General features: G+C 44.6%; 1 protein-coding gene across 3 annotated transcripts in view; it reads left to right on the plus strand.

The window, feature by feature from the left end:
- Window positions 1-5,415: 5,415 nt before the first annotated feature.
- Window positions 5,416-26,535, plus strand: part of Nudcd3 (NudC domain containing 3) — a 104,842-nt gene continuing 83,722 nt past the window's right edge. Inside the window, exons 1-2 of one of the 3 annotated variants that reach the window (XM_063234396.1) lie at window positions 5,416-5,598; window positions 11,385-11,710. In XM_063234396.1, the coding sequence (XP_063090466.1) occupies window positions 5,506-5,598; window positions 11,385-11,710 (419 nt within the window). In that variant the 5' untranslated portion in view covers window positions 5,416-5,505. Of the gene's footprint in view, window positions 5,599-5,622; window positions 6,029-11,384; window positions 11,711-26,535 lie in introns of those variants that run through there. The other 2 variants (XM_063234397.1, XM_003465820.5) reach the window with 2 other exon arrangements.

Consider the following 26,535-nt stretch of genomic DNA (forward strand, 5'->3'; position numbering starts at 1 on the left):
TTAGTCAGTCTGTCAGTCCTGCTCAGTTTGAACAGAAGAAGAGCTTGATCAATTCTTGTTAAGGCCACCCTCAAGGGAAGGGGGATTGGAATGACTACCTGCTGAATGATTGTGTGAGTGAGTGGCATGGACACCATAAGCAATAGGCTGTTCCATCTGTGCACCAAGACTGGGAAGCACTGATCACAGTGGCTGATTGGGTCCTTATCTGCAGTTCTGTGGTGGTCAATATATGGCATAATGAAGGCCTCACACCCTCCTTAGCTAACTTGTGCCTAAGTCTCCATGAGGGGTGCAGCCAGGCAGGCATCTGAATGATCTCTCTTATGAAGGGACACCCACCCTTTGTGTGTTGTACCATTGTTCAGGGGTACAAAACACACACATAGGAAGTCAGAGATGGCCACTAAGCAAAACCCACACTACTTGACTGCAGGAAAAGGGCTTTTATGGAGTTAAAAATAAAGCCAAACCACTCTGTGCATCACAGAGAGAAAAAAGAAAAGAGACCTGTGCTTCCTGAGAATCCCATCTTGGCACTTGCATTGGCCACTGCAGTGGCTTCCAACACATAGCTTCATTTCCTGCTTGCAACTTTTCTACTTCCAGCCAATTGAACTGGTTCCAGCCAGCCATTGCCTTCATTTGGCCACACAGGCCCCACCATAGACATGCCTACTCTGGTCAGATAGTGTCATCTAACATCTACTGGAGAAAACTATCAACAATTCCTTCTGAGTTCTACATTTTGACTGAGGAAAAATTGGACCATCAGCCCTGACAAATGAGTGCACCATGTCAGGCCCGACTAGCTAGGACAGTTCAAGCTCTATTAAATTAGGCCCCCAAGGCTCAGGATTTAGCTCAGTGGCATAAGTGCCTGCCTTGCAAGCATGTGGTCCTGAGTTTGATCCCTGGTACCCATAAAAAATTAGGCCCCCAGGAGCCTACGATCTTTGCAAAAGTTAAGGGCAAACTTGTGACATCCCTGGTAGACAATGAAACAGAACTCTCTGCCTTCAAAAGTTTCCTCTGTAAAAAAGTTACCATCACCAGGGAAACTGAGTTTCTTGCCTCTCACCCCTTCTGCCAGGCACAAACTTGCAGCCTGGGAGAACATCTCCTTCACACCAAGCCAGTCAGCTTCATTTAATGATACACTTTCAACTTTGACTATTCCCTGAGAGAAAGATGATGCCTGCCTACATCAGCCTGAGACAGATAAGCATAATGCTGAAGGTCTGAAAACTCTCCTCCCAGAGGAATAAAGACTCACCTCTGGGCCTGGCTATCTATCATGCCACCTTATTGTGATCCCTGTTGCTTTAGGCGGTCACAAGAAGCAGAAACAGACATCCAGCTACACAGCCTGACAGACTGTTAATCACCTTGGGCAAGATCTTTGTACCATCAACAATGCAGCCATTACCTTGCACTCTATAGTTCCCAACCCATGCACCTTTTTGGACTGTTCTAGATTTAAAAGATGCCTTCCTCTGCTTGCAAGTTGCTCCTAAAAGCCCCTTCCACTGGGAAAATCCTGAGGTAAAACGTTAGCTCACTTGGACTCAATGCCATTTGGAGTTAAAAATCCTCCTACTATTTTCAGGGAGGCTCTGATGACAGATTTCTGTCACAGCTCCCCAAGCAAACAATACAGATTTTCCAACTGCTAAAATACACCTCTCCTGCCTATAAAGTCAGTTCAAGATCTCTGACCTGCCAATACTGCCACGACTGCCCTCAGTATATTTTGCCTCAGTCGTCTGCCACTGATAGCCTGCTGGTAAACCTGTCTGAACCTAGAGAATGCCTTCTCCTGCCTTTGACTGGCTCCTATCAGCCAGATCCTTTTTGATTTTAAATGGGAAAACCCAAGTTCTTAACTCAAAAGCCAACCAACCTGTATTCAACCTCCCAGAAATTCAAAAACTTGTTTCTTCTTTGAAAAAGCACTTCTGATTAGTGACACTCATGCTTTCTGCTGACCAGACACTAAAGCTCTGCTACAATATCTGGCAGTAATTGTTTTCAAGAAAGAAACTCCACAAATTTATTGGAGCGTCTGGTTTCTATGGAATCTGGATCTTTGAGTTCACAAAAACAGTGATGTTTATTCAAACTGTCAATCACTGGGAGCGCCCAGTGATCTACCTGTACAAATCTGGTCACTAAGGACCTGTCCCTCCCCAACCTGATTCTGTGCTCTAATGGCCACTGTCCTTCAGGTCAAGAAAGCTGACAAGGTGCTTACCTAAGGCTGAGACCTAACTAACTGTCCAGGTGCTACATGCTGTACTGGGATGAACTGTTCTACAAAATTGATCCCCCAAAGGGTGCTAAGGACACCCTGCTTCTAAATGAAAGTAGTTCTGTTAGGATTAAGTCCAATAGGCTAGGTATGCTGTGGTCATCTTGAACAAAACTCTTTTAGCCAATACTCTCTTGCCCATGCACAGCAAACTGCTGCCCGCTGCTCTCTGGAAATCTTCTACCAATGAATCAAAATAATCTGGTTCAGAAACCTAACTCCTCCTTGCAGATCCGATAGACCAAAACATCAACCCCAGCCATCAGACCTGCCCCCTATATGTGTCCTGCAAGCTCAAGCCACTGCACTGGCACCCATAACCCTGTATCCAGGTCAGGCTTCAATATCTTTGTCACTGACACTAACCTTACATTCCCTACTCATAGTGAAAAGACAATAAAAGTTTGTAGGGTTCTGCTCTAAAAAAATCATCCTTAGATATGACCTATCTTTGATCAATGGCAGTGATAATGAGCCTGCATTTATGACAGAGGTAACTCAAAAACAAGATTTAAATAAAAACTACATGTAGCTTATGACCAGTTAAAAGACCAGCTATATCTATATACATACCTGCACACCTATATAACCCAGGAACATATTAACTATCTCTATAAGTTTCAGAAATCCAGCCTTAGATCTAGAAAATTTACCTGGACTGCTCCTCTGAGGCTCACTCTGAAGAAATGATTCACTTAAAGCCCTGTTCTGGTCACTCTGGGTGCTGACCAGACCATGCACAGCTGAAGCCTGAGGACATCATTCACTGGGTTGCTCCATAACTATTCCCCTTGATTTTTGTGTTTTTTCATGTTGCTTATCCCAGCCCTTGCACCTTGCCCCCTGCTAGTGCACACTGGACACTCCTAGATCAGATTAATTCCCTCATACCTTGCCAGGGTAATGCAACCCAGGCTGCCCTCCAACTTCAAGCAATCTCCTGGCTAAGCCTCCTGAGTTCTGGCACTGCAGATCTATGCTATCAAGGATGTCTGTCTTGGTTACTTTTTTCTCATTGTTGAGACAAAATACTTGATGCCCAAAATTAGGGAAGGGAAGGTTTATTTAGCTTACAATTTTTTTTGGAGGTTTCATACTGAGGGTGGCAGGGGGCATGGCTGAGGTACAACTGTTCATGGTGGTGAACAAGAGCAAAATGGCAAAGGAAGGAAGCATGCCTCCTTCTCTCTCTCTTATATTGTATGATAGCTCCCCACCCTTGGGCAGGTACAGTGCTCATACTGCCAATCCCAGTGCTAGACAATAAACCAATCACAAACTAGATTTAGCTGCCTCCATGATTGAATGAGGCTTGGGGGGGACCATCCAAACACAAAGCATAAGAGTGTCTCAAGGTAAAAATAACATTGTGATGTTATCTGCCTTTTTATTATGTTGGCATTTGTAGTAATAATGCAAAGGCAATGTTGGGTAATACTGCAGTGTCAACAAGATCAAGGCCGTGGCACTAGCCTGCTGGAACTGTTGCAAAAAGCAGCAAAGATGAAGTGGATTTACAGAATGAATTCACTTAACAGTTCTAGAGGCTAGAAGTCCAGCATCAGGGGGCTTTCAGGATTGGTATGTGGTGTGTGGCAATCTCATTGTGTCTTTACATACTGTGTTTCTTTCTCTGTGTGTGCACAGTGAAGTTTCTAGGGTCTCTTTTTCCTCTCCAATCTGGTTCTCCTCCTCAAGGACCTCAAACTCATGACTGTCCTGCCTCACTTCATTCACGGCAGGATTATAGGTGTGTGACCTTATGTCCAACTCTTCCTCTTATAAAAATATTAGTTCTTCAGAGGTAGGGTCCTACTCTCATAACCAGTTTGACTTTACCTTTTAACACCCCCATCTCCAAATACAGTCATAGTGGGGATATGGCTATGATATATGAATTTTGGGGGACACACTTTTTTTTTAATTAGGTACCAAACTCCATTAATAAGTACTGTAGCTTTACATTCCTCACTGCCTTCCATTTCTGGAAAAATCTTGCCAGTTTCATTTTGAAAAGACAAAACAGTCAAAAAAAAAAAAAAGACAAAGCAGTCTCATTCTTAATGATCTGTGTGAGACTGGGATGTTTGTATTCTTCGATTAAAGCAACATATTGCAAAGGAACAGTGCAGAAGCAGATGTGAGGATCTTGCTGTTATCTATAAACATTAGACATTAAAGAGACATTAAAGACATAGACATTAAAGAGAATTTCAGGCTGGGTATGATGGCACACACTTGTAATCCCAGCACTTAGGAGATTGAGGCAGGAGGATAACCTCAAGTTTGAAGCCACCCTGGGCTATATAGGGAGTTCAAGCCCAGTCTAAACTACAAAGCAAGACCTCCTCTCAAAAAACCTAAACCAAACCAAACCAAACCAAAAAAAGAGATTTGCAAAAATGTAAAACTATGCTATTCTACTTTGTTTCAAAGATCATTTTAAATAAAAGTATGTAACATGTGATGTGTTTTGTAGCTATTTCAAAATTTTGTAAGTTTTAATTTCCAAAATATTGTATATAAACAGCATTTATACAGTGTTCAATTAATTAAGTTTACATAGTATTTAATTTTGGGAGGTGGTGGTACCACAACCTTGCATTTGCCAGGCAGGTATTTATGCCATTGAGCTGTATCTCCGGCCCTTTAATTTTAAATACGGATAAACAGAACCAAATAAAAGTTCTATGGAATCCTTACCAGATTAGAGCATAAATGTGTCTTAAAACGAGAAAGTTTTCACAACCGCTCACGTAGGGCAATCTACCTCAGTTTAATGTCTTTTAAAGTTCACTAGAGCCTTTACATTATGGAGATATATTAACTTGCAGATTTTGGTCCAATACAGGTACGTCATTTTTGTCCACTCGAAAAGATAACCTATAGTTTTATCATACTGTATAACACCAATCTGCTTAGTATCCAACCTAGCGATCTTACTCTGTTTTCTTAACATATCTATAAATGTCCAGTTTCTCGAAATTTTCTTGGAATCAGGGTTAGTCTAACTCTGGTAAAACTTTTTTTTTTTTTTAGGCTAGTCAAGTGAAGCAGTGGGAGTAGAGAAGGAACAAAGAAATCTGTAACTGGTTGTGATCAATTAGTTGTAAACACCACTGCACTCGGACCAGCCTCTGGAAAAACTTTTACAAGACTATACTTTGACAGTACGTAGGCAAGATGCTTATCACATGACCTTGCTCTCATCAAGATCCTTCCGCCCATTTCAAGCATGGCTGCCAGGTGCGCTCCTCACAGCAACTACAGCACCGGCCTACTTGCGCGTAAGTGCCACCTCGGCCCCATGTTGGTATTTTTTAGCTAGAGCTGCTGAAGGGAAGACCCCGCGGGGTAGCGGGGTCTCAAGAAAACAGCCCGGGGCAGCAAGGCTGAATAGGCGCGGACCGGAAGTTCCGCGGCCTCGATGTCTGGGGGGATCCGTTAGATGTAGACGCCGGAAGTGGCGAGTCGGCGGGTGTGAGAAGGTACCCGCGGTGTGCGCGTCCCCTCAGCGGCGGCGATATGGAGCCCGGAGCTGCGGAGCTGTACGACCAGGCCCTGCTGGGCATCCTGCAGCATGTGGGCAACGTCCAGGACTTCCTGCGTGTGCTCTTCGGGTTCCTCTACCGAAAGACCGACTTCTATCGCCTGCTGCGCCACCCAACGGACCGCATGGGGTTCCCTCCCGGCGCCGCGCAGGCCCTGGTACTGCAGGTGAGGCAAGATGGGGGTCCCGGCCGCGGCCCCGCCTCGGCCCCTCAGCGCCTGGACCCCGCACGCCCGCGTCCCCCAGAGGCGCAGTGGTGACCCCGCGCAAGTCGCTGCATGTGCTGGGAAGCGCGACCAGACATCCCGCAGCTCGGTCGCGGGGGCAGCCGGGCCCTGTGCCGAACTCACGGGGGCCGCCGTCAGGGTCCGGGCCGGGGGCTGATGGAGGAGCGGAGGGGCGTCCCCAAGGCTGACGCCTGGGCCCGTGGGGCTGCCTGGCTCCGGAGGTGCCTGGCTGGCCGAGGCTTTGTGCCGGGCGGTGGGTGTGGCCGCGCCTTCCGCTGTGACTTCGCAGATCCAGGGGAGACCTGGTGGCGGTGATTAAATTTCCGTTCGGATGTAAATCTATGCGTCCCCGGTTAAGTTTTTCTGTGTTTGAAGTGCTATTAATACTTACTGAATGAAGTTGACTGGGTACTTTGGAATTTAGTTATAAGCATTCTTTTCACCTGCCACAGGGTGATGTGGGTGTTTAAATAACGGTCTGTCTACTCTCGACACTTACAGTTAAAGGAAATAAAACAGAGAAGGCAACAGAACTCTGTAGGACCACTTACGTGATAGAGCGAGTGGGTTGGAAGGAAAGGAATAGATACGATAGCTGAAAAATTGAGAAAGTTTCGTGGGAGGGGTGGGATTCTGATGACATTGAAAGAAAGTATTCAGTTGAGCTCTGAGGCTGTTTGTAGGAACCTGAGAAGACAGAAATGCTGGTGATACTTCTTGCTGTACCCTGGCACCTGTAAAGTGCTTCATGTTACCCGCTGAAGTGTCATTATAGGCGGGTTTATTCTACTTAGTACCCACAGGAAGCGACCGAAGTTTAGAATAGTTCAGTAACTACCAGCAAAATGACAGCCGGAGGAGGGGTAGACATGGGGCTCCACCAGTCCAGCCTCAGAACTGCGGGCTGCTCCATCTCTGTCAGTGGCTCAGGCGCCATGTGAGTGATCAGAGAGCCATCAGAGGTGGTGTTTTTCAGGCTTGTACTGCACGTGGATGCGCTCTTGCTGCTCGATGTTCGCAGTGTCTCTGCGAGGTAGATAAGGTGAAGTTTTATGTGCCTTTTCAGCAAGGTTAAATGTTGTGCCAAAACCACAGAGCCAGTTCATCGTGTCCAGAACTCAAAACTTCATTTTTCTGATTACTAATCTTTCTGTTCTCACATGTAACTGCTACATTGTGGGGTGCAATTTAACTTTTGTCTAGGATGATTGTAGCTTGCAGAAAAATGAGGAGGAGAAGGGAACATTTTTAAGAGTGTTACAGCACTATACTGTACAACACTGTGCTTTGGAAAATGTTTTATTCAGGTATAATCTTAACCTGAATACATCCTGAGAGGTTGGTCTCAGTCTCTGTTTTACAAGTGAACTGACAGAGGTAGTGTGTTCATTTATTTGGCAACTCTTTATAAAACACTTCCTAAAAGTTAAGTTACTCCTTCTAGGATAAGCTCTTTTGGGGAGCAGGGCAGAGGAAGGGGAAGAATGACTCAAAGAGGACACACATTTTCAAACTTGGGTTGATACAGGGGAAAGAAACTTCCAACATGTTATACATGCAGTATGAGTCCCTGTTCTCTAAAATCAAAGAATGAATTTTAGGAACAATGGAAATTAAGAGCAGAATATATCTATTGAGAGAAGACTCTGACAGACAGAAGGGGTCCTGAGTGGGTTGTCAAAGACTCTTTTCTAAGGACTTCTGTAGATAAAACCACAAAGTGAGGGGAGTCTAAGTTGGGAACAATGGGAATTCACAAGGTGGGTAGGCACAAGGTGGGACAGAATTATGGCCAACCAGTAAGATTAATTGCTCAGGTAAAATTGATTAAATCGGGGACAAATGGGGAAGCGAGTCACATAACAAGCAGGCATGCATAAAAGAACAGTGACTCTTCCTGTAGGGAATTGGGATGGTGACTCCTGGCTTCCTCAGGGTGATACAGACCTACTTAGATAGATTATTATTTCCTGATGCTTATCTGTAGGAAGTATGTGCTTGCATTTGATTTATCTTTTGTCTTGAGATCTGGCCCACAGCAGAGGTGTCTGTCTATCCTACAGCTGCAAAGTATCTGGCCTTCTGCACTAGCTCCTTTGAAGATTCAGCCTTGTTTAACTACCTATGTTTCTGTCTAACTCTGTTGCCTGTTATAGGGTGATTGGAATAATGATCGTAGGTTAACTAAGCTGCCATCTGTGTTTGGGGAAGATGTTTAGTATGTATATAGGCATGCATGTATGTATTTATTTATAGAAAGGGTCACAGGTAGTTGTATTGGTTACTTTTCTCTCTAAATGAAGGGAGGAAACGCTTATTTAGCTCACAGTTTGTGTGGAGGTTTCAGTCAACTGGCTCCAAGGTAAGGTGGTGTGGCGTAGATGTCAAGGTGACAGAAGACAGCAAAAGCGGCAAGAGCAGGAGGGGAGAGCAAGCCTCTTTTCCTCCCTTGAATTGTAAGCAGGCTACAAATCTCTGTGCCCTCCTCTTGCACAGGATGAGAATATTTACAAATGGAGGCCCCTGGCCCCCTGCTGAGTCATATAGTTTAACTTCTAGACTCCTCAAGTTGACACAGTGTATCAACCATACAGGTTTTCAGAGTGGCCTTGAACTTTCAGTATCCTCTGGCTGCCTCAGCCTCTTGAGTACTGAAGTTATAGATAGGTGCCATTGTGGGCAACCTGCCCAGGGAACTTTTAAAAGCACAGTCCTACTAAATATATGAAAGCATAGTCCTTGGTAGGTCTGGGAGATTCCTAGGAACCTGCTTTGCTAGTCATAGACAGTCATTTGTGAGGAGGCTTGTAAGTTGATTTCAGTATTGGCAAAGGTTTTGTTGTGGGTTGGGACATCAAACTAGGGACTTGATGCTGCCACAGTATTATCTCTTGGTGGGGGTGGGTCATTTCCTGACCCCCACCTCCCATGCCTACTCTTCTGCCACTTAGGGTTTTTTTCTATTCCTGATTACATGGCATAAGACTTCTCTTCCTGTGGCCCCCTTACTTGAGAGAGGATACATGGGGTCTCCAAACACCAGCAGAGAGGGCTTGATTGGAGGGTTGGGCTGTTGCTTTCTGGAGCTGGAAAGGTTCACCCTAGTATCTTGTGTGGTGGACGTTGGTGTAGTCAGTGTCTGCTGGTTCTGGGGCTCACACAGTCTGCCTGTGCAGTGTGACAGGCCATCAGCAGGATTGATGTGTGTGACATTGCATCTCATTCTGTAATATTGCAGTGTATTTTTTTTTTTTCTTTGCTTTTGAGATTTGTCTTGTCCATTTTTTTTTTTTTTTTTTGGTACTGGGGATTGAACTCACGACCTAGTGCTTGCCAGCCAGGCGCTATGCCGCTGAGCTAAATCCCCCACCCTCCATCTTTTCTTTTTTAAATCTATTTCAAAGAGAGAAAAAAAAGAAAAATATTAAACAAAATTCAGAACATGTCAATGGGGGACAACAGTGGAGCATATGCTACTGCAGTGCATTTTTTTTTTTTTTTTTGTCTTTTTCCTTTTTATTGGTACCAGGGATCGAACTCACAACTGCCTGCTTGCAAGACAGGCACCTATGCCGCTGAGCCAAATCCCCAGCCCTACTGCAGTGCATTTTAATGGAGAGTCAGTTAGATTGAGGTGTTGCTTGTTACAGTTGACAGCTCTTTTTCCTGAAGTCCAGTTTGAGAAGTGCTGCTTAGTAAAATCTGGTGAAGGAGCCTCATTTGAAGATGCAGCTCTGGGGCCTGGGCGGGGTGGAGTGGCTGTGCTTGGATGTGGGTAACAAACAAGTTAGAGGCTTCAGGTTGTCTTCGGTGCTGAAATGGACCTGGAGTTTCCAGGTTTTAACCTTCGTGGACTCTATTTTCCCTTACTTGTGTCGCCTTTCACTCTTTAAATTCACTCCATGCTGTGTCTGATGTAAGTTTTGCTGTTTTCTTTCTCTTGACAGCACTGTTGGCAAATTACCTAACCTTTCCAAGCCTTGTTTTTTCTCATCTTTGCAGTGTTGATGCTGTCTTTTCCACAGAATTCTTGTGTGAGGGGGAGATTGAGACTGTTTATAGAAGCATTTGGCACAGTTTGTGTGTCAGCACCCATCTTTGGTTCCCTTTTCTTGTTGGATACCTGCTGCAGCCTAGCCCTCCCACCCGGTCCCTTAGGGATTGACCTCCCAGCCTGGCCTTCTTCCAGCTACTGCAGGTGTTTCTGCTGCCTGCTCGCCCGATGCTCTTTCTTGGTTGGTTGGTTGGTTGCTTTTTTTCTTTCTTTCTTAGGTAGGGTCTTGCTATATATATACACTATATATATATATATATATACACATATATATATATATATATTTCAGTCTCACTATATATATATATAGTTCAGGCTGGCCTTGAACTCACAGTGACCCTTTTGCTTTAGTCTCCTGAGTGCTGAGATTACAGGTGTGCGCCACCACGCTGGGCTGTATCTTGCTGATTCTTGGTCAGTCTACTTGTTGGCACTGTGGGTTCCTCCAGTGGTTGGTTTCTCCAAGGGTCCCTGTGAAGGCTGTACCTCTTGAGTCTGCCTGAATCCCCTTCCTTCTTCCTCTAGATTTCTTTCACTACAGAATGGTCATTCCCACCTGTGGCTGGCAGGACACCAAGGGCTCCATCACTTCCCTCTTGTCTCAGAGTTGTCATGTATGGGTCTGTCTTGACTGTATTTTTTTGGTAAAGAGGTCCTAGGATCTTCCCGGGTATCACCATGTCCCAGAAGAGGCTGGGAGACTTGTCCACACACCAGACTGTCAGGTTCTTAGAAGGCACAGCTGTCGCTTTGGGGTCTGTGTTCCCTGCACACTATTGATGCCTGGTAGACACTTCGGGGATTAAATGCTCTAGGTTCCCATTCACCTTCACAGTGTGGGAAGGGCAGCAGCCACCTGAGAAGCTGGGGTGCATTTCATGGATTGAAGTTCAACTATGTCTTCACCTTTCATTTTTGATTCTGAGTTGTTGGTACCTTCACAAGCCCATGGTGCCGAGGCAGTGTAGTGTTTGCACTGTGAGCAAGATTGGGCCTGTAAACATGATGACAGTTAAGACTGTCTAGCTGTGTGTCCTTGGTATGGAAATATTGTTAGCCTTGTTTTTGATTTGGAACTTTTCTACAGAAGGTTTTCCTGTCACCTTTCAGTAAAGTTGTAGTGCATTTCCATTTTGCCAAAGTTTCTTTGCTGTTGTTCACTATGTTTTAATTCTGTGCTTACCAGATTCTACATTTCTCAAGAATGTGTGAATTGATTGCTGGATTGCTGTTTGATTTTAGGTGTTCAAAACCTTTGATCACATGGCACGTCAAGATGATGAAAAGAAGAGGAAAGAACTTGAAGAGAAAATCAGAAAAAAGGAAGAAGAAGAGGCCAAGGCTGTGGGGACTGCCACTGCTGAGAAGGAACCAGTCCCAGTCCCAGTTCAAGAAATAGAGATTGACTCTGTCATGGAGTCTACTGGGCTTCAGGTGGTGGAGAAGGCACAGCCGCTGGGCTCGCAGGTGGCTGAGCAGGAGGGTACCCAGGACTCAGAGGAAGTGGAAGCCTCAGGAGCTATCGCCAGTGCTGCTGAAGTCCCCCCAGAACCCCCAGAGCTCCCCAGGTAAGAACTGTTCCTGTGCAGTTGTCATGTCTCTCCCCTGACATCTGGTGGTTGAATTTGTTTATAATTGGTCTCATTTCATGCAACACCCATTTTTTATCTTAGCATTTTCTTTGTAAGGTGCAGTCCTTCAGTTAATAGGATTGGGGCTCAGTTGGCTTCTGACTTCTTGCTTTTTCTTGCTATGAGGCATAGTAATAATCTGTGCAGCCAGTGGAGGGCCAGAGCCAAAATGAGGCCCCCCCCCCAACAAAGACCTCACATTGTTTGTGTATAAGGGTTTCAGTACCTCCATTTTCTTGTTTTTTTGATGCCAGAAGGGCCTTGTGCATAGCATCGTAATTTTTTATGTTCTTCCTGCAGGAATACTGCTAGGGTGTGTGCCCATGTTGTCCATTGTATTATATGTACCTGCAGAGCCCTGGGTTCATATCCTGCTTCTGGTACTTCCTGCATGCAGTGACTTAGGCAAATAAAACTTTTTCTGTGATCCTCATAGTGCCTGACTCATAGGGTTTTTATGGAATTTATTTATTTAATTTTTTTGATACTGGAAATCAAATTTATGACCTCACGATTGCCAGGCAGGTGCTGCGCTGCTGAGCTATATCCCTGGCCCCTGTTTTTGTTTTTTTTTTAAATAAGGTCATTCTGTATATTCCAGGTTGGCCTTAAACTCATGGTGGTCTTCCTGTCTCAGCCTCCCAAATACTGGGATTACAGGCATGCAGTGTCATACCTGACCTCTTGTGTATTTTACATAAGCCAGAGGTCAGATAGCTATTGAATGGCTGAGCTAGATTAGGACACAGGGTTTCTCTGACTCAAGAGCTGTTCTATGCTTGTACTCACTTTCAGAACATGTTTCCCGGGTGCTCTGCAGGGGTCACACTGTTCTCCTTGCAGTTGGAGCTGGAGGAGCTAGCAGTGTCTGCAGCACAATTGTCCTGGGATCTGCTTCTTGGAAAATCTGCATTCTTTTTTGGTGGGTTGACATCTTCAGCCCACTACTTCCCTTCTGTTCTTCTCCTTTCACTGTGTGAGCTGTTTTCACGGAGTCTTATTCCCAGTTAATTAAGTCAAGTGAACAATTTAGAATGACTTATAAAATAAAGAGTAGGGGCTCGACATGGTGGTGTACTTGAAAGGCTGAGGCAGAAGGATTGCTGTGAGTTCAGGACCAGCCTGGGCTACAAGTGAGTTAAAGGCCAGCCTGAACTGCATAGTGAAACCCTATCTCAAAAAGACCAAACAAGAAGAAAGAAAAAAAAATGGGGGAAAATAAGTTTTGTAAATGCTCAGATGAGTTCTGACAGCAGTCTTAAAGGTCCAGCTAAATAATGGAGTTCAGAGAAGACAGTTGTTGGGTATGGGTAAATCAAGTTCGTGGAGAGGGAAGAAGGTCTTGAGTATGGGATTCTGAAAGGAAAGGTAGTGAAATAAGCTTTTGGGATCTGAAAGTAGAGGAAGGTATAAGGTAGAGCAACAGATCTGGTATTTCATATGGAACAGACCTGCTGGTGAGAAATTCTTTCAGCTTTTGTTGTCTGAAAAGGTCTTTATTTCAGCATTATTTCCAAGGATGTTTTTTCTGTGTGTAGAATTTCAGGTTGATGCTTTTTCCCCCTATTTTAGAGAATGTCATGCTGTTGTTGTCTGACTTGTGTTGCTTCTGATAAGTTTGTCAAGATTCTCTGTGTGTGATAAAACCCCCACACCTTGGGAGTCACTGTATATTCTTTTTTTTTTGTCTTTTTCCTTTTTATCGGTACCAGGGATCGAACTCACTGCCTGCTTGCAAGGCAGGCGCTTATGCCACTGAGCTAACTCGCCAGCCCCACACTGTATATTCTTGGAAAAAAAAAAAAAAAAAAAAAAGAAAAAAAAAGAAACCCACACCCACCTCTGGCAGCTTTCCAGTGCTCCCTTTATCATTAGTTTCAGTCCTTTTTGGTTTGCTCTGGCAATTTTGTGTTTATAGGATCTTTTCTCTTTGTGTTTCCTTTGGGATAGTTTCTAGGGTCCTGTCTTCAAGTTTACTATCTTTCTTTGTTTAGTATCTAATCTTCATATTCATCCAGTAGATTTTTTGTTTCAGATACTTTTTCAGCTCTGCAAGTTCCTTTAATTTTTTTAATGACTTTGATTTCTGCCTTTGTAACTTCCCTTTAAATCCTTGTATTCATCTATATTTATTTAAAGTCTTTATCTGCTGATTCCATTTTCTGTCATTTTTTGGTTTGTTTTTGTTCATTGAATTGTATTCTGATTTTGTGCTTTTTTATGTGTCTTGTAACTTTTGATTGGGTATTAGACATATTATATATATTTTGTGTTGAGTCTTTGGATTTTGTTTTCTTCCTTCAAAGAATTTTATTTTATTGCCAAAGTTAGTTTGCAGGTCAGCCTCACCTTTCAGAAACTTGTTTTTAAGTTTTGCTAATATGTGTCCATGGTGTTATTTATTTTTGGGCTAGTTTAGCCTTGCTTCTGACACATGACCTTTTTAGATGTTCTCTGAATTCTCAAGGGTTTTTGAACCCTTTTGTCTTTCCTGGGCTGTATTAAGTGAGGAAGGGTGCATCTAAAGTTTATAGTGTTGTTAATGTGTATAAGTAACAAAAGTTCCTTTTTATATATAAACTTACTATTTTATTAATCTATTTGGTTATTTTGTTTTTTGAGACAGGATCTCATGTACTTCAAGCAGCCCTTGAACTCACTATGTAGCTTGAGCTGACCCTGAATTTGTGATAATCTCCAGTTTCAGCCTTCCAAGTGTTGGGATTATAGGCTTCTGCCACCATGCTGGGCTTATTATTTTATGAAACAACATAAGCTCAAATTTAACAAATAAGAAAACTTACATGTTATAACATGTAATAATAACTTTCTCTTTGTAAACCCACGCATGTATAGGTGGGTTGAAATATGTTTACTGGTCATTGCTGTGTTTTAGTCCCAAAGTCACACAAGTGCATGATGGGACATCAATTGATGTGTTACATGTGGATTTTGGTCCCACCAACTGTTCCTGGCTCAGAAGGCATAGTTAGCGCTGCGGCATGACTTCCCCACAGTGTGCAGTTGCCTAATGTGTTGGTACTGGAGCACTGCAGCATCGGGTCATGAAAGGCTATGCTAAATTTATATCAGGGTAAAAGTTTAGAGCCTTGCAGGTCTGCATGCCGTGTTATCCAGAGCCGCATGCATGAGCTGCTGGGTTGGACATGCCTGCTAAGGGTGTCCAGTGAGGCCTGCCTATCCTGGCTGGTGGAGAACTGGCCCATCTTTGCCCTGTGTGTGCTCAGGTTTGCATCCTAGGAGCTTCTTCCCTGGTGCGTGGAGTGACACTCTACCTGCGTGCGAAGTGCATCCAGCTAGACTCAAGGGAACCCTAAGCAGTTTTCTGGAGTTCTTTCTGTGTGCAGTTTCTCATTAAAATAATCACATAGGAGGACGGAGATTGAATATAGATGTAGTTGTCTTTGTTTAGGCTACTGCAGCAAAACATCACAGCTTAGGTACAAACACCAGAAGTTTTAAAATTTTTTTTCGTTTTGAGACAGAGTTTTGCTATGCAGTTCAAGCTGGCCTTGAACTCATTTTGTAGTCTAGGCTAGTCTTGAACTGGAAATAATCCTCTTGCCTCAGCCCTCTGCTCGCTGGGCGCCACTACAACCAGCCAGCAAACACCAGGAATTTTTTGGTCACAGTTGTGGAAGCTGGGATCCGATCTCAAGTTGTGGGCAGAGTCAGTGTCTAGCAAGGGCCCTTGTTGTGTCTCCTTAGTATGTGCTCACATGGTAGAGAATAAGGGAGTGCTTGGGGTCTCCTGTGAGGGCACTAAGCCCAGCTGTGGAGTGCCCTTGTGCCCTAATCACATCACCTTGGGCTTAGAATTCAACATAGTAATTTGGGAATGTGGCGGGGTTGGAGACACATAAACTCTCAGGTACACTGCATTGTGCACTTGAGGGTTATTTATACCCACATTCCCTCAACAGAATTTTGGGGGAATTCTGAATTTTCATAGTAAAGGAGTGATTAAATACAGGTATACCTCAGAGATCTAATAGTTTTGATTTTCTGCCTGCAAGCTGAGAAGTCCTCACTAAGAGAGTTCTAGGTCACTGTAACGAAGAGAAAATTGAAATAAAGTGAGTCACAGGAATTTTTTGATTTTTCGGTGCATAGGAAGTTATGTTTACATTATGTTGTTGTATATTAGGCTTGCCATACATTATATCTAAAAAAACAATGTACATACTGTTTTAGTTACCTTTCTGGTTGCAGAGACAAAATATTGAACACCTAAAGTTAAAGCAGGAAAGATTTATTTAGCTCACATTTTGTAGAGGTCTGTAATCGGCTGGCTTCAAGGCAGGGAGGTTTGACAGGGGTATTGCAAAGGAGAAAGAGTTCCTGGCAGTATGAGGCCAGCAAAGCAGCCAAGTAGCAAATGATAAGAAGTAGCAACTTTCTGTCCCTTGTATCCTAAGCAGCCTATCCATCCTTAAGGTGGGCATCATTCACACCCAGGGTGGAGATCCTAGCATCTCACCATGAATCATTCCTCACATCTGTGATCCATCAACACTCTAGATCCAGCCACTTCCAAAAAACCCCTCCTATGACTGCGTGAGGCTTTGAGGGGACATCTAGATGCAAGCTATAACATATACCTTAGTTAAAAAGTAATTTATTGGCTGGGTATGGTGTTGTGTACCTGTAATCTTAGCTACTCAGGAGGCTATGCCACCATGCCAGTTTTAGACTCTTTCAAAAACAAAAAACAAGAAACAAAACAAAATCCAAAAGACAAGCCTGTAGTCAGCAGTGAGTAGGTTCAATCTTCATACCACAAAGAAGAAAAACTCTTCTTACCTGTTAAACATTTTTTGTATCAACCATCAGCAGTTCAGTCACTTTTTCAGTCTACTTCTCCTCCTTTGGTCTGTTCACTATATCTGTAGTTACTTTCTCCTCTGGCGTCTTGAACTCCTCAAAGTCACCCAGGAAAATCGGACTCAGCTTCTTTTTTAAATTCCTGTTAGTGTTGGTGTTTTGACCTCCTTCCACAAAGCACAGGTTTTTTTAGTTGGATCTAGAATAGTGAGTCCTTTCCAGATAGTTTTCTGTTTATTTTGTCCAGATCCAACAAAGGAATCACTGTGGCCATTAGAGTCTCACAGAATATAGTTTGGTTTTGGTTTTCTGAGATAGTCTCACTAAGTTCTCTGGACTGTACTCTTAAAATTGTGATCCTCCTGTCTCAGCCTCACTAAGTGCTGGGATTAAGAAGTGTGCCATACATGGTCTAACAGTGATTTGAATGAGATCACTAGATCCTTTAGATAATTTGTTCTAGCTTCTATACCAGCACTTGGGTTTCAGGTTTGCACTTGGATGTTACAGAGCTGGTTTCTTCCAGTCTATCATACTAAACAGTGGTTCTTATTGTATAGAGAAGTGTATATTATTTCATGATTTTGTTTTATTGAAGTATAATTTACATAATAGCATGGTGTATTCTTTGCAGTGCAGTTGACGGTTTTTGGCCACTATCTCGGAACCACAGGGTCAGAGTAGATGCTGGCACTAGCTGGGATTGTTGCTCTTTATTGGCAGCAGCAGGGACTACCATTGCTGTTCGTTTGCACCCTCAGGCCTTGCACCCTTAGGCTGTCTTGTGCTTTTACATTCTTGTGATGTACTTTTTTTATTTGTAGGTAGTAATGTGCAGGTCTTTACATGTAGTCACATGTGTAGTATTTTTTGGGTGATGTGGGGGATATTTGAGGGAAGTGTTAATTTGGCCTCAAGTTGCCAGCACTGAGTTTAGTACCTCCCTCACCTTGTGTCTCTCTCTTTTTTTGGGGGGGGGTACTGGGGATTGAACTCATGACCTCGTGCTTGCCAGCAGGTGCTTATGCCACTGAGCTAAATCCCCAGCTCCAACCTTGCAGCTCTTTCTTCCTCCCTAACATCTCAGCTGGGACCCATCAGCGAAGGTCCCAACACCAGTGCTGAGCCTGGTGTGGCAGTGCGTGCCCGAAGGCCCAGTTGCTTGGCAGGCCCAGCAAGGATCACTTGAGCCTCCAGTTTGAGGACAGCCTGGGCAACATACAGAGACCCCCATCTCTAAAAAAGAAAAAGAAATCCACAGTGCTTACAGTGCTAGACTTAACTCCTCTGAGGAGAAGTTAGGGTTGGACAGGAGAACAAGGCAGAATGGGCATGTGGATAGTACGAGAACGTCACAGCTCTGAGTTGTTCCTGCTGGAGACTTTGTGAGAAATACTGTCCAGTGACCAGTGCAGTGGACCTGACTGGCACTGCGGAGGAAGGGGGCACAGCATGTGGCACCTCTCTTCCTGCCCTACCTCTACAGAGCTGTAGGTTTCTGTCCTGCTCTGGGGCCAGTCTCAATAGAAGCCAAGGGCCCCTCCCTACCGTTGTAGTCACAGGCACGGCTGTTGCAGCTCAGGCTCCTACCTGCAGGTGTCGCTGCAGGCAGCCGAAGGACGCAGCAATTGGTGGTGCTGTGATGTTGATGAAAATCTCCAAAAGACTGTGCCACTTCTGTTTTCCCTTGTATAAATTGTGAACAGAATTCTTTAAAAAAGGAAAAAGGAATACAAAATAGCAATAATAATACCAGTTAGTACCTGGAGACAGTCGTCCTGAGTGCTGGGGTGGCGGTGCCTGGGCTGTTGGTGTTGGGGGGCACTCCCCCAACCTTGCATCCAGCTAGCCTATCCCTCCTGCCCCACGCAGGGAAGTGGAGGAGTGTGGAGTGCTGCATGAGCAGAGGGATCAGGAAATACTTAACCAAGAACCACCTCATAGGTAGATGTGGTTACCAAGGAGATCTTTCCTCCATTCTTGGTGGAGTGGCCTTGTGGCCACTGGTACAGGGGCCATGGAGCTTCTAGGGAAGAGAGTGGCACTGTTTGGAAGAGAAATGTTAGCTTTGTAAGGGGACCTGTGCAGGTGCTCAGTTTCTCTTGGTCTACACATTTCCCGTCTTTGCAGGTCTCCCGAGCACTACCCCGCTGTGCCCTTGTCTGTGTGTGGCTGGCTCTTGCAGGCCTTCTGGGACTTGGAGAGACTCCTTACCCTTTCTCACTGCCTTGTGTTGCGTGAGGCAAGCACTCTGGGGCATGCGCAGTTCATTTCTGAGCACTCTTCTTCAGTTTTGCTTATTGTCTTAGTTCCTTCAGGTACTAATAACAAATTTCTGTAGCATGGGTGATTTGTAAACAACAGACATTTATTGCTTACAGTTTTGGAGGCTGGAAGGCCAAGACTGGGTGTGGGAGATTTGGTGTTTGCTGAGGGCCCACTTTATGGTTCTTAAACTTTCTTCCCATTGAGTCCTCCCATGGTAGAAAGGCCAGTGAACTCCTTGGGGTCTCTTTTAGGAAGGCCTGGACCCCATGTCTGAACCAACTCCTAATGGTCCTGGCTCCAGTGTCAGCACCCTGAGGGTCAGGGTTGCAGTATGGGATGTTGGGACATTGGTACTTAACCCTGCAGCATGCTCTCATCTGTCCTGATGTCTGTGCCCCTTGGTGCCCCTCAGCTGGGCTGTTGAGCAGGTGGGGTGTGTCGGGTATGAGGAACCCTATCTATGTAGTCCCACTGCTTGAGGAAACTGGGTTCCTTGGTTTGTTTTAAGGACCTTCTTCCTTTGCTGGTGAAGGCACTGTTTTCAGTTGCCCGTTGTGGCAGGACCCTTGGTAGAATCGCAGTGGCAAAGTCAGTTACAAAAATGCTTTTTTAGGGGCTGGGGATTTAGCTCAGTGGCATAAGCACCTGCCTTGCAAGCAGGCAGTCGTGAGTTCGATCCCTGGTACCGATAAAAAGGAAAATAGACAAAAAAAAAAAAAAATGCTTTTTTGAGACAGGGTCTTGCCATGTGGGAAAGGCTGGCCTTCAGCTTGTGATGAGCTCACGCTGGCTTCAAACTTTTGATCCTCCTGTCTCATCATTGCAAGGGCTGAGATCCCAGGCATGTGCTACTATGCCTGGTTATTGTTACTATTATGTCCCTTTACTTAAATAAGAAAAAGCTTTTGTTTTGATTATACTCAATTTTACAGTATTTGAAAAATAGGCAAGTATATAGGTTAAAAAAAATCATACCACTCCTAATTTTTGATATATTTTCTATAGCCTTCTCTTTGCATGTAAAAATATACATATGTACATATATATGTATTGTAAAATATTATGACTCTTTTTCTGTTTTTTTTTTGAGACAGTCTCACTGTATACTTTCAGAAGCTGACCTTGAACTCACTAGGTAGCCCAGGACCCTCCTGCCTCAGCCTCCAAGCCTGGCTGACACTGTCTCTTTTTTTGTTGAACCTTGTATCCTGAAACTTTCCTGCATTGTTTTGCATTCGAATTTGCACTGAACACTATTGAGTGCTGTGCCTGGTTGCTCTTGCTCGTGAATAGGATGTGTGCTGCATGGCACATACTAAGAAAAAACAGGAGTGGAAAGCCGTGAAGAGGGAGATCTGCTTGTCCCCTTAAAGTCAGCTGTCTGTGGATGGACCTGGGGAGGAGACCGGACTCCAGCTGTCGCGCCTTGTACTGTTGCTGCTGTTCATGTTGGTGACAATTCTCACTGCAGCATCTCCCCCAGAGCTCAGGTGAAGAGGCCTGCAGAGGAGTTGATTCAAGTCACAAGCAGGAAGCCTGATATAGGTTCTCATTATTTTTTTTTCCTCCAGTAACCTTGCTTTTTTGTTTTTATTTTGTAATTCATCTTTTTATTTTGTAACGCAGCTTATACACCCTGCCTGTCTGGTGAGTGTGAGGCCCTAGGTTCAGTTCCTGGTACCAAAAAAGAAAAAAAGTGTGGAGAACCAGCCAGGGTGGTGGTGTACACATATACTCCCAGCACTCGGGAGGCCGAGGCAATAGGATTGCCTTGAGTGTGAGGCCAGTGTGGGCTACATAGTGAGTTCAAGATTAACTCAAATTGTATACCAAGCAATTGTATCTCAGCAAACAGATAAACAAACAAAATGGAGAGGTCCCACAGGCAGAGGTGTGGTGGTGCAGTGCTGTAGTCCCAGTACGCAGGAGACTGAGACAGGAGAAGCATGAAACCCTATCTTAAAAAATAATGTGGGGCTGGGGATTTAGCTCAGCGACATAAGCACTTGCCTTGCAAGCAGGCGGTCGTGAGTTTGATCTCCAGTACCGATAAAAATGAAAAAGACAAAAAAAAAAAAAAAAAAAAAAGTGTATGGCTTGCAAAAACAATGTTAGATAGAGTTTGAAGTAGAAACTACAGGAGGTGTCTGAGACTCCTTGCATGCCCATTGTCATGTCTTAGCAGCGGCCCACTTTCTCCTCTCCTGTGTTACTCCCAGACAGCTTCTGCCTCATACCTTTTCACCTGTTAATATTTTCAGGTAGTGTTTAAACTTGCTCTTTTCTCATATATCCTAATTTTAAAAAACAGCTTTTTTTGATTCAGACTACAAATAAGTCAGTCAACATTGGGCTCAGAGTTGGTTCTACGTGCTTCTCCCCACCTCCCTCAGAAGGTCTCTTGAGGAAATCACACTGGGCCAGGTGTGGCTCATAGCGAACATCTGCTAGCGTGCCTGAGGCCCTGGGTTTGACCCCAGCACCATAAAAGCAAAACAAAAAGATTTCAGTTTGGTTAGTTGTTGGATTTGTCACTGTCTTAGTTTTGTGATTGTTACATGTGATGTAGTTTAACTTGTCCTCTGTCCTGTTTCCTGTAAATCAGAGTGGGCTTTGGGTAACAGTTTTGTTTTGTTTTGGTGTTTTGAGACAGGGTTTTGCTGTGCAGCTCAGGTTGGCCTTGAGCTCACTTTGTAGCCCAGGCTGATCTTGAACTTGCAGCGATTCTCCTGCCTCAGCCTCCTGAGTGCTGGGTTTACAGGTGTGTGTCACCATGCCTGGCTGGAGTAACAATTTTGAAAGCACCAAGAATGTATCATGGGAACAAGTTTTCCTAGGACCACCATTGTCAGTAGCTTCTTTTGTAAAATGTATACCTCTGTGTGTGTGTGTGCGTGTGTGACACAGGATGTAAATGGTTGGCCTGGTACATACAGTGCAGGTGTGCACACAGCACATCTGTGAGCGTTGACTTAGCCACGTACTCAAGTGTGCTGTGTAGGCTTGTGCTTGATAAGCAGCTAGTACTAATCACATGCAGTGTTGCCGGGCACCACTTCTTGGGGCCGCAGTGGGTGGGGTCAGCCTCACCTCTGCATGTTCCCCTGGATTTCCCATTGCACCATCTTCACCTCTGTGGGTTGCTGGACTGTTCCCTGGAGATCTCAGTCGGCAGCTCTGGGTGAGGCCTGCATGTCATGTGCATGTTCAGCTACTCTCCAGGAACTCTGATATCTCTTTACTGCTGTATAATATTTTACCTGGTGGATCTTAAACTTCATTATTTAATGAGTCCCAGGGATGTGTACTTTAGTTGTTTCCAATCTGCTATCACCACTAATGATGCAGTAACTAAGCTTGCATCTGTCTCTTGGAACATGTATATGCATATGAGTGGACTGAATTCCCAGGATAGGCATTACTGGGTCAGAGATGTTTTTTAACTTTGATGTTTAACTTTGAGTTTTTTAACTTTTTAACTTTACTAAATTGGCCCCAGAGAGTTTCTACCATCAGCTTTCTCAGGGAAACTCATTGGGCAGTGCAGGTGCTAGCCTATGGCTCTGAGCTACTTCTGTACTACTCCTACCTTTTCTTCTTTGGTTTTCTTTGAAGTGCCATTCACTGTGACATTCTCAGATTCCGATTCAGTTTTTATATGTTTCTGAGTTTTCTTTGTTTTCTGTTCCATTAGTTTGTTTACTACTACCAAGCTATTTAATTTACTATATAGGTTTATAATGCACGTTAGCACTTGAGAGGACTAGTGTTTATCTTTTTCTTTCCCAGACTTTTCTTGAGTATTCTTGGAAATCAATTTTTCCATATGCAAATTCTGGTAAAATTTTCTTTGGGAGTAATTGCATGTATGTTTCACCTTAGGGAGAATTACCATCTTTACATTATTGAGTCTATCTAAGAACAGGTGTGTTTTCTTTATTTAAGACTTGTTTTATGTTCTTCTGTAGAATTTAATGTTTTTATTCAGTAGGTTCTGTATACGGATACTGACTGCCTTTTGTGGTTTCTAATAATTTTTCCCTTGTTCTTGTGGCTTTTCTAGGTGTATAGACTATTTAGTATTTATTATGTTTGGTAATTATACTTTATTACTATATAGTAATTATTTAGTAATAAATTATAAGTGTTTTTCACACTTAGAATTTTAAATGTAGCTGTATATTGTTCTCCATCTCAAATTCTGTTGCCAGGCAACTGGCAAGATGAAGCTGCCAATTGCTGATGCACGGGAGAGGCAGCTTCTGCAGGCAATCAGGTGGGCTGCGGCTGTGTCCACCAGAGGCTGACATCACCAGACAGGCAATAGACCTGGGTCAAGGTTTCTAGGGAGAGCAGGACTAAAGAGCATTTGGAGGGGCTGGGGATTTAGCTCAGCGGCATAAGCGCCTGCCTTGCAAGCAGGCAGTCGTGAGTTCGATCCCTGGTACTGATTTAAAAAAAAAAAAAAAAAAGATATAAAGAGCATTTGGAAACGTCAGGGTTTGGATGCATTGAAGGCTGTAGCCTGGGTGTCCCTGAGGCAGAGGGTGCCCGTGGGAGAGAAAAGTCTCAGGAATAAGCTTGGGCCTTGTGATGTGCAGAGCCTTTTGTCCAGAAGAGTGAAGCCTGGGCCAGGGGAGTGAGCCCCTGAGCTAGTGGGGTCAGGTCAAGGTTCAGACAGGCCTGGAAGTGGAGGTGGCATGCAGCACTGCTGTGGTCAGAGTTGCTGCTGCTGTTCCATTCTGTGTGTTTCTAAAATCAGACGATCTAAGCTTCCAGGGGTGCTTGTCACCCCTTCTCGCTGACATTCGCATCTAGGGACTCTGTTGTTTCTGCTTAGCGTCAGCCTTAGTGCCCCAGGCAGGTTGTCTCTGTTCTCTGACCCGCACCACCATGCTTGCTTGCATTGTCTACCCTGCCTTCTTGTGTCTTTTCCCTCGCCCCCTGGTGCCTGTCTGTTCTTTTTTGGCAGAGTTAAGAGGGGAGGTCCTAGCCCCATCATTGTCCCTTGGCTAATGTCACTGTGGATGTGTCTATGCTGGGCATTGTTTGGCTTTTCCGTGAAGGCAGAGCCTCTGTCTGCCTGGCCACTGTGGATCCCAGCACCTGACCCGTTGTTGGCCCTTGGTAAGCAACTGATTGAGTGAATGGTGGAAGCTAAAAGGCATGTTGAAAAGGATCAGCCTTAAAATTTTCACATCATCCAGTAACATTTAACATTTTTAAATTTTTCCTCATTTTCATTTTGTGCACATGTCATACTTTCTGGCCTTCTGCTTCAAACTCGAAGGTGGCTTCCTGTGACCACATTTCCTTCCTTGGCGCTGAGCCTCAGGCTATGGGCTGGTCTTGCTATGTGTGCTTTTCTTCTTCACTATCTCCCATGGTGGCCTGTGACATCACCTGGGACTTTGTAGACCACCTCTGTGCAGGCTGGGAGCTATTCTTCAACGTAGCTGGAGTGACCAGAGTCTTTCTGCCAAGGAACTTACTAGTGAAGTGAGAATGGTGTTTGGGTGTCTGGCTGGTGTGGCGCATGGGCAGCTGCATTTTGCAGAGTTCCCCAAGAGATCCTCTGGGTGGGTTGTCTCAGATGGTTGGCTCAGAGTCCTGTGAGCTGCCTGGTTACATTGGGAGCTGCTGGAGCTGTGATACCTTGAGCAGTGGCCACTGGGTGGTAGAGTGTGCAGGTCGGGCTTGTGAGGTGTGTGCTGGTGGGCACGAGGGTGGGCTGGGGGGAGGAAGCCAAACTGTTCTTGGCTGGCCAACCACTGGCGCCTTCTCTCATGGAGCTGTCAGTGTGTGTTGTTATTATTACCATCATTATTATTTGGTTTTTAAAATGTCAGTTTTTAGATCATTCAGACTTGTTATCAAAAATTTGTAAAAATCATACACTGAATCCCATATTCTTTCACCCTGCTTCCCCAAATCCTAGCATCCCATGTAGCCAGGGGCTGCTGTTAGTGCATCTTTAAGTCTTCCTCACATTTCATTTGTTGTGCCAATTCTGTCCTGTTTTCATGGCGGGTTTTACTCTGTTCCTATCATTGCATTCATGGATACACTGCCTCAGTCTTCTTTATCTGGGACAGTTTCTTGGTCCTTGTTTCTCATGACCTTGACACTTTTTTCAAGAGAGCTCTTTTTTTGTGGCTGTCTCTAATTATAGTTTTGTCTGATGCTTCCTTATGACTATACTCATGTGCAGTGTTTTGGCCAAGAATACCGTGATGGTGACCTGTGTTCTGGGCACCTCCTGTCAGAAAGGTCTCTGTATTCCTTTGTCCCATTGCTGCCATGGTCACATGGTGGCTTGGTTGGGTTGGTAGCACTCACACTTTTCTCCCCTTGAGTTGCAATGTTCCCTGTGTAGTTAGCAGGTATCTTGTGAGGAGCTGCTTGGGTGTTAGGTAAACATCTCTATTAGGTTTTGCCCGCTAATCTTTATAACCACTGATTATGCTCACCTAGAACAATTATTACTTTGGTATCGGCTAAATGATTTTTTATTTTTGTTATCCTACATTTATTAATTATACTTGTCAGAAGACAAAATTACAGCAAATTTAGTTTAAAGATCTACCTGACTTTTTACTTACAATTCAGGAATTGGGAAACACCTCATTTTATGAAATAGTGTTCTACCTCACCAAGAAGTCAGTTGGTTTTATAGACGGGAAATGACTGAGGCAGGCAAAAGTGGGTGACAGAAAGGTAGAGTGGCCATTTCAGAGTGACCTTCTTTTGGGGCACTGACTCAGGCTGGATGCATTGCACAGCAGAGTTCAGATTGTGAGGTGGAGCCTCGTGTGGGCCTCTTCATTTGGCTGATGCCTGGGGTCTGGTATACAGTTGTGTCCTAATAGTGGCCTTCTTGTCATTGCCACTTTGCACACAGTATGGCAGAGCCTTTCCTCTTCCCCCACATATTTATTTATTTGCAGTGGTTTATATTGGCATGTGCTTGTGGGTGTTTACCCCACGGCTTTGGACTGTCACCTGTACTCTCAAGTTGCTCCATCCACCGGCTTGTCCTGTGTCTGGGAGCATCTCTGGTTCTTGTGCTGTGCAGTGCCCTAGGTCTGTGGTCTTTCCCCGAATCGGCTGTGGAGGAGACCTTTTCTCCAGGCAGCCTTGCTGTTTGATAGGAGAGTGGGAGCAGGAACTGGGAGCTGAGGTCATGACTCGTGGGAGCTGCTGAGCCCTGCCCGCGGACGAGCCAGGAAGGCCCTTCTGTGTTTTGCTTCTTTATCCGATGAAACCACCACTTTCATCTTCGCACTTCCTGGGCCTAGCCCTCTTCCTCTTTAAAAACTTTAGCGTGTGGGTTGAGAGCCTGAGTCCCGAGTCCTAAGATGCTGCACTTTGCTGCCTGCTGTGACCAGGCTGAGCTGTCTGGCTGTGAGCAGATTGCTCCTCCTTAGGTATGAAGTAAGCTGATGGTGCTTAACTGAGCGGGTTGTTGTAGGGTTCACTGAACAAGTACAGTGAAAGTTCTTTGTGTAACTGGGTAAGTCTGAAAGATGCACCCAAGGTGACTGTTTGGCCAGTGTCCCTGAGTGTACTCTGGCCAAGCTCACCTGGTGGCATAGCCTATCTTTCCCAGGCCACAAACCTGTGTAGCTTGTGATGTTTTAAGTGCTGTA

This window comes from Cavia porcellus, unplaced genomic scaffold, assembly GCF_034190915.1.
Source record: "Cavia porcellus strain 051 isolate PalLab524CR breed Dunkin Hartley unplaced genomic scaffold, mCavPor4.1 scaffold_23, whole genome shotgun sequence".
Lineage (NCBI taxonomy): Eukaryota > Metazoa > Chordata > Mammalia > Rodentia > Caviidae > Cavia > Cavia porcellus.